The sequence below is a fragment of the Octopus sinensis genome, linkage group LG14, assembly GCF_006345805.1.
Source record: "Octopus sinensis linkage group LG14, ASM634580v1, whole genome shotgun sequence".
Lineage (NCBI taxonomy): Eukaryota > Metazoa > Mollusca > Cephalopoda > Octopoda > Octopodidae > Octopus > Octopus sinensis.
Window position 1 is genome coordinate 42872618 of NC_043010.1, and position 8762 is coordinate 42881379.

General features: G+C 36.3%; 1 protein-coding gene across 4 annotated transcripts in view; it reads left to right on the forward strand.

The window, feature by feature from the left end:
* Window positions 1-6514, forward strand: part of LOC115218790 (zinc finger protein 470) — a 21884-nt gene extending 15370 nt beyond the window's left edge. For all 4 annotated transcript variants that reach the window (XM_029788723.2, XM_036508940.1, XM_036508941.1 and 1 more), the window contains one exon: window positions 2869-6514. In XM_029788723.2, coding sequence (XP_029644583.1) covers window positions 2935-4485 — 1551 coding nt within the window. In that variant the 5' untranslated portion in view covers window positions 2869-2934 and the 3' untranslated portion in view covers window positions 4486-6514. The remainder of the gene's footprint in view (window positions 1-2868) is intronic.
* Window positions 6515-8762: the final 2248 nt, after the last annotated feature.

Below are 8762 nucleotides of genomic sequence, written 5' to 3' on the forward strand. Positions count from 1 at the left end.
TGTTCCCTCTGTGTTTAGCCCCTTGTGGGTAGCAAAGAAATATATATTTAAAGTAATTGAAAGATACACAGAGCATCTCAAAATAAATGCAATAACGAAAGGGTTAAGTCTGTTTTATCCAGGTTGATCTGAGGTTAAACAACATGTCATCGACAGCCCCACATCAAAAGTACTGCTAAAATGATCACACGGCAACAAATACTAAGTCCTGCCCACCACAACAGAATTGAGATCCTAAAACCAAGGTGCTACATAAAAAGTATTGCTGTGGGTGCTGGTGCCATGTAAAAAGCACCCAGCACACTGTAAAGTAATTGGCATTAGGAAGGGCATCCAGCCATAGAAGTTAAACAAAAATAGACTATGGGAATTGGTGCTGCGTCAGGCCTTGTCAGTTCTTGTCAAGTTGCCCTACCAATGCCAGCATGGAAAATGGACATTAAATATTGTTGTTGTTAATAATGGCTTCTGGTATTTTAATATACAATACATAATGTTTATAACTTAATTAAGGAAAGCTCACCTATCCTTGTCAGAGCTACAGAGTGTTTTGGCTCTGAGCTACTGTTAGCCCTATACAAACCCTAAGATTACTTTGCTATTGAATACTGCTTACACTTGTTGGTTCCTGTGGAAATCCCTGTACTACTGGCTTTCAGAATTCAGACTGAGCATCAGCCATATCTAATTGTCCATACACTTCTGAACCCAGTATTGAGTCTAAATCATTAAATAAATAAAATGAATAATGAATGGCAGTTATTGACTATGATTTAATGAGGATTGCGAGAATTTCTTTAGTATACATTAAAAATATAATTGTGCCAAATTGCCATTCTTACAACAGCTATAACTGAATTTTTATTTCACGTGTACAGTAAACATGGACAATGAAATAACCTCAGGTTAACAATCATTAAGTTTGACATCTAACATGTCACTAATTCTTATTAGTACCTACATTAATACTGATATCAACTTGCTAAAAATAGAGAGAGTGAAAATACTTGAAAAAATTCAAGGAGTATTCACACCTAGTAGCCTACCTATTCTGTATTGCACTGATATGCTATGCTTATTAATACAATACCTGTGTTCTGCATATTTTTGGTGGTGCATGTTTCTCCTTTGGCGGGGTACCTCTCTTATTGCCAACTAGCAAAACAAAATGGTCCACTTGTTTATGGCTGCATTAGTGTTCGATTTTCAGTTCAATAAACTAAAGGGTCTTTCCATCTTATGTTGGTTTTATTTTAAATAGTTGGAATTCCTAAATGTTTTATCGTCTATGTAATGAGTTACATTGTCCTCTAGTGAAAATAAAAGACAATGTTGAATGGGTGAGCTAACTGAAGTGATTGACATAGGAAGTACTGTATACCTATGGTCAGTGTATGAAAGTGATATAGTGCACTCACACAAAGCAATTACTTATATTCAGTGTGTGTGTGTGTTAATCATATATTCAGTATAATACCAATGCAATCTGTTTCTTTCAATGTTTCCACAATTCAGAAAGGATATGTAATTTTGTCTGCTTTCACATTCTTAATTGGCTTAATCATGCACATACTGACATCCACACTTGCCTTTATCAGCTTGTTTCTCTGGGATTAGACTGTCTCTATTCCATTGATATTTTTCATTTCAACAAATTATCCTCCCCACATTTCATTACCAGTAAGAGCATACACTCACCATTCATCATCATCATTGTTCGACCGTGGTCAAGACAATGGAATTTACCATGCTACGCCAGACTTCACGGTCCATCATAGCATTACGGAGGTCCTGTTGCTGGATGCATGTATCCCTGGAGATTACATCAGGGTAGGAGAGTGTGTGCATTCTGGTATTGGGAGTAGATATCTTCCAGAGGAGAAGAGGAGAAATTGCCTTGTTTTCAGCTCTACAACAATGTCCAGCAAACTGGACTCTCCTACGTTTCATAAGAGATGACACAGGTGGTAGTTTCCCATATATTTGCATTTTGGTTGGATGACGCTTTCACGAGAGATTTTGAGTTCTCATAAGGAGGCGAGTGTAGGTTCCATCCAACCGCCTCTCAAGCTTCTTTGATAACGTCCAGGTTTCTGAGCCATATAGTAGAATTGGTTCGACTGTGGCTTTGAAGATTTCAAGTTTGAAGTCTCTACTTAGATTTGATGACCATTGCAGATACATCTCTCCAGTATTGTCCTCATTCAGAGGCACATAAGCTTGCAATTTAATGCACATCATGCTTCTCAATTATTTCAGCACAACATGTCTGTTTTATTTTAGTAATCTCAAGAACTAGCTTCTTACTTAGACTCCAGATATTTTTCCCTTGCTTCTTGTTGCTGTCTCTTGTAAAAATATGCACTCATCTCTAACAGTATTTTCTGCTTCATTAAACTAAGGTGCTCACCACTTAACCCATTAGCATTTAGCATTTGGGTCATATCTGGCTCAAATATTCTATCTGTTTTATGTTCAAACTGGCCATGTCTGGCCTCTCACCACTACCCTACAATAATCATTTTAAAAATAAACAATCGCATCATTAAAATCTCAAAGCTACAAGATAATGTATAACTAAATGAAAATAACATAAATAAATAAACATTATATTTGACAGACTAATCTGAATGCTAAATGGTTAAGCTATGGAATAGCTTCGTGGTTTATAGTAGGTTGCATTCTTGGAACATCCAGCTACATTCTAGTTTTCTGTCTTACTTATTTAAATAGATGCAATCTAGTATCATTATGAAAAGTTCCCAAAAGAATATAAACCAATACATAAATATTACAATTTTATTTAATTTCCAACATTTATAATTTGTATTATGCTTCACTCTTTAATTATATCTGTTATCTTTCTAGGTTATCCATTGTTTTATTAAACCTTTGATGCACCAAATTTTAAATATTTGCTGATAATTCCTCAAAATGAAGAAGCCTACCTGTGACCTTTGTGGAAAGATGTTCTCTCGCCGAGACAACATGGAGAGACATCGCATTCGTCATCTGCGCCGTGAAGTCTTCAAATGTGAAACATGTGGCAGAGATTTTAGTCAGAAATCCTATCTGAAGTTGCATCGTCGTCTTCATACAGGAGAAAAACCTTTTGGGTGTAATCTGTGTGGTCGGGCTTTCTCTCGCAATGATCATTTAGTGATCCACATCAGAGGACATCAAGGAATTAAAATGTTCAACTGCCAAATTTGTCACAAAGCTTTTGCACGTCGGTCTTACTTAACTGTGCACCAACGTATCCACACAAATACTCGTCCATATAAATGTCATGTATGTGGGTGCGCTTTCTATCGTGGAGACCATCTTGTTCGGCATCAAACTAAGCAGCATGGAGAAATAAAGGCTCTTCCTTCTGTTGAACTTGTTACAAGCACAACTCAGCAGGTTCATATGCAGACTGAAAACAATAATATGGATTCTGATAGTTTTAACAGCCAATGTGAGACTATTCAACAAGAGCAACAACAAACCTCTCTTGTTGACCAAACACAAATACAAGTCGTTACAGTACAAACCACAAGTGATATCGAAGGAGCAGAATTGCAGCAAGCTTTTAAATGTACTGACATCGCTTGCAACACCAACAATAATGATGGTATTATTCACAATTCGGGAGACCAGTTAGTAGCAGCTGTTACTAATGGTAACAAGACCACTTACCATTCTTGCAGTATTATCCATCCCAACCAAATAATACCAACTCTCCAAAGTGCTACTAATATACAGCCAGGCCAGGAAAACACACAACAGCATCAGATATATCAAGCTACTGCTGACTTAAGTGGAACTGGTATGGTTTACAAGTGTGATTACTGTTCAAAATGTTTCTCCCGTCATGAAAACTTGGAGCGTCACAAATCAACTCACCTTAATGAGAAACTTTATAGCTGTGACATATGTCAAAAGAGTTTTTCACGCAGGTCTTATCTCAGAGTCCATCATCGCATCCATACAGGTGAGAAACCGTTTGTCTGTGACAGGTGTGGTTTTGCTTTCTCACGGAAAGACCACTTATTAAAACACAAGAAAAATAATCAAGGAGAGCGTAAGCTGAGCTGTGTTCCTCCCAAGCCACTTGTTGATCTGAAGGAAGATATTATCACACCTGACGGAAACTGTCAACAGGTAGCAGTCGTTGTGCCAGCTGATGCATCTGCTGTGACTGATGCTGAAGGCAATTTAATTGTTACTCATGCCCCTGGTACAGATCCAGCTGATGTGGCCAGAACTATTGCCATGTATCAACAAGAAGCTACTGTCAATCAGACAGACAGCACTGGCACAAACCAAATCTATCCAATGCTGTCAACATTTCCCACAACTATTGAAATCTCACAATCAACAGCTCAAATATTCCCAACTATTCAGATGTACCCGGCTGCCACACAGCTCAATGTACCTCTTCATGCAAATGTCTCTCATGAAATTATTATTCCAACTTCGCAGATTACACAGAGCAAATAAAATCCTGAAAATATCCTTTTTCAATATCTATGTATCATGTACTTGATTGCATTTTTACTAAAGCACACACACACACACACACACAAACACGAATATTTACACACACACACACACAGACACATTATTTTTTGAAACTTGCTTAACTAACAAGTTGTATATACAAGGCTTATTAGCCTTAGTTTCTTCTTCAATATTTTAGTTGTTTACTATACTGTGACTAATTAGCATTTTTTGAAGAGGTCATTATGTAGAATGTGATCTTGTCTTTGAATACTTTTTACGCAGAGGGACATGGCTAAATAATTACAAATAGACTGATATTTTCCAAATTTCACACAATTTGCCAGCATACATCACCCCCTGCACACACTTACTGTGTACATAAAAAAAGTGTATAGTACTTAGTGTATATACAAAGAAGTTTTATGCTCCAAACAACTATTTGCTTTTTAAATAAATTATTAACTTTTATTGAAAATCATAAGAAATTTAACTCAAAATAAATCTTGAATTTAACAACAGTTTCCTTAGAAAACAGTTACTGAATAATTTTTGATTTAATTTCTCTAATATGGTCAGCCTTCCGTTTAAATACCAAGTTTTTTTTTGCTGTTTTTCTTAGTTAATAGAGTTGTCTGAAGAGAAATGTAAATCTTTATAAAGATTTACAAATCTTCAAATATATCATCTGAAAGAGAAAAGTACAAAATGTTGCGAACAGTGTTCTAAAATTGTAACATTAGGTAATCAAAGTCCAAACATATTTATTTTTTCTGTCTTTAAATTTTTCTTCTTTTTCTGTTACTTTTGTGAGTGTTAATTTTTTCTCCCACTTCTTAGAGAAACTTCTTTTTATCCAGCTAATTCGTTATGTATTTTAATTATTTGGTAAAGATTGCACTATTTATCTTGTTATAAATCAATCTTTTCACATGGAGAAAACATTTAAGGTAACTTATCACTTGTTTTCAGATAAATCTGCATTGGAAATGGAAAATTGAATATTGAAACATTGATTATGTTACTTTGATAAAACATATATCATCATGGTAACACATTCTTTGAATTTGATTCAATTAGCTGTTATGTCTATTTTAAAAAATTATATAATTATTATAGGCATTTTATATCTTCAGATGGTCAAATGTGTGGAGCAATGTTTTCAATAATTTCTCTGTAGAGAGAAAAAGCTTCCTATAACTCTTGAAAAGCTGTTTATGTCGATAGACAAAAACATGCTATGGAAGTGTAACATTAAAAATAATTAAGCATTTCAATAGCTTAATTTTTAGTCAAAATATCTTTAAAATAAATGTCTCCAGAATAGGAATGCTTGATTGAAATGCCAGACTGCATAATGTATATCGAGTTACCTCTAAATATTTGTTTAGCTGCCTCAAGACCACAGATCTGCTTGACACTGTAACTTCAATAATTGAAGTATTTCCTATCTTAAAAGAGAACATCTGACACAGACATTCATATAATATTTATCTCTCTGCTAAAGGTTTATCTTGTGATAGGAAAAAAAACATCTGATTTTTGTGAATAATTTGCCATTTGAATTCCTTTCAGGAAAATTGTGCTGTTTCAAGAATAACAATCTTAATTTATTTCTTATTTTCTGCTATTTCTAATTAATTTTTAAATTTTAATGTGGAAATAGAACTAATTTTCAATACAATATTATCAGCACAACGGAGTGTTTAGAAAACAAACAAATGAATTTGAAATGTGTTCTATTTGTTAAGAAATTCTTTCAACAATAGGTAATGAAATGTAAATTTAATTTCATTATTACATTCCTGCTGAAAGTGTTATGATTTTTTTTCTAGCACAAGCCAATCTAACTATTTTCTTCCAGCCCTATCTCTTTATTGTATAGTCCAAATTTTAGGCTACTTAAGTGTTTTCTGTATTATGCTCAACAGATGTCAAATCACAGTGTTATTGACATAAACTGAAATATTCGTTAAGTGCACTTTTATTGTTTGTGCAGTTAATAAAAATTCATGAAACAAATGCTAAACTGTTTTCAGATTTATTTACATTTTAAAAAATTTTATCCCTGTTTTATTCCAGATTGATGTACTAATTCAATATAATGACTGATTTTAATTTTCTGTACCTTGTGCTATAACAATGTATTATTAAACTGCAGAATTAAGCATAAAATTATCTGGTTAAGAAAGCATTTCATAAATTGATTCTCAAGACATAACTTATTTTTTAGTTTTGCTCATAACATAAATCCCAGTCACTTATTTCTGAAAGTGATTGAAGAAATGTATTTATCAAATTTTCAAATGATATTTGTCATCTGACATGAGAGAAGCCACCTACCAACAAAAATGTGAATTAACCTATCAATCCTTGACTTGAGTGGATAATAGTTGTGTCAGAGAAGTGTAATGAAGTTAGTCGTTTATCATTATTTAACATCCATCTTCCATGTTGGAATGGTTTTGATAGTTTGATAGGCTCCATTGTCTGGTATGGCACAAATTCTATAACTTGATGCCCTATCTAATGCCAACCACTTTACTAAGAGTACTGGGTGTTTTTCTTTCTCTTTCTTTGTAGCTCCAACTCTGTTCAAGTTGCCATGTAACATGCAAGACTAATATAGGAGTGGCTTGCTTACCAACCACATGGTTCCGGGTTCAGTCCCACTGCATGGCACCTTGGGCAAGTGTCTTCTACTATAGCCTCGGGCCGACCAATGCCTTGTGAGTGGATTTGGTAGACGGAAACTGAAAAGAAGCCCGTCATATATATGTGTGTGTGTGTGTCTGTGCTTGTCTCCCCAACATCGCTTGACAACCGATGCTGGTGTGTTTACGTCCCCGTAACTAAGGGTTCAGCAAAAGGGACTGATAGAATAAGTACTAGGCTTACAAATATAAGTCCTGGGGTTCATTTGCTCGACTAAAAGGTGGTGCTCCAGCATGGCTGCAGTCAAATGACTGAAACAAGTAAAAGAGTAAAGAGTATAACCCTCAACTGAATGACTAGGGTAAAGGTGGTAGCAACTTTATGCTAGGTGTTGAGAGGTTAAAGTATGAAAGAAGGGGCAAAAACATGGAGATATATCACATACAAGAGCGGTTGGGAGTAATCAATGTAGAGCTGGAAAGAAAGATGGTGGTAACAAAGTATCTGGGTGAGCCCTCAAAGTATGAGAGTAAATAGGGGAGTGGGGGAAGAAGAGAGGAAGGGTGTTGGGTAGCAATTGCAAGAGTGAAGGATGGTTAGAGATTTATGAACAGGGCAGGAGTGGCTGTGTGGTAAGTAGCTTGTTTACCAACCACATGGTTCCAGGTTCAGTCCCACTGCATGGCACCTTGGGCAAGTGTCTTCTATAGCCTTGGGCCGACCAAAGCCTTGTGAGTGGATTTGGTAGACGGAAACTTAAAAGAAGCCCGTCGTATATATGTGTTTGTTCCCCTAGCATTACTTGACAACCGATGCTGGTGTGTTTATGTCCCCATTACTTAGCGGTTCAGCAAAAGAGACTGATAGAATAAGTACTGGGCTTACAAAAGAATAAGTCCCGGGGTCGAGTTGCTCGATTAAAGGCGGTGCTCCAGCATGGCCGCAGTCAAATGACTGAAACAAGTAAAAGAGGGGTGGAGGGGGTGTTTTATGATAAATATGAATTGTAGAAGAGAGTAATATTTTGTACATAGAGGATATAAGGCAGTGGTTCCCTAAGCGGGCGGTATTGCCCCCCCCCCCCCAGTGGTGGGAAATTCCAAGGGGGCATTGAAAAGTGAGGTGATAATGGGGTAGCAATTCATGTAAAAACAACGAAATAATGGGTTCATTAGGTTATGTTTTTGTGAAATACAGTTGCTTTGAGTTTGCTTCAGAATGAGGTCTATGTTTGTGGTGGTTAGTTGGAGTGGAGGCACTAGGAATGTGGCCTGGGTGTCAAGCGGGGACAGCGGCCCGAAAATGTCTGGGAACCACTGATATAAGGCATGACAAGTGTGTGTCTGTATGAATTGCTGTCAGTGACAGTGAAAAGAAAGTAATATTCAAGTGCCACTGTGAAACAAGTAGTAAGAATATATTTCTTTACTGCCCACAAGGGGCTAAACATAGAGGGGACAAACAAGGACAGACAAAGGGATTAAGTCGATTACATCGACCCCAGTGGGAAACTGGTACTTTATTTATCGACCCCGAAAGGATGAAAGGCAAAGTCGACCTCGGCGGAATTCGAACTCAGAACATAACAACAGGCGAAATACGGCTACGCATTTCGCCTGGCG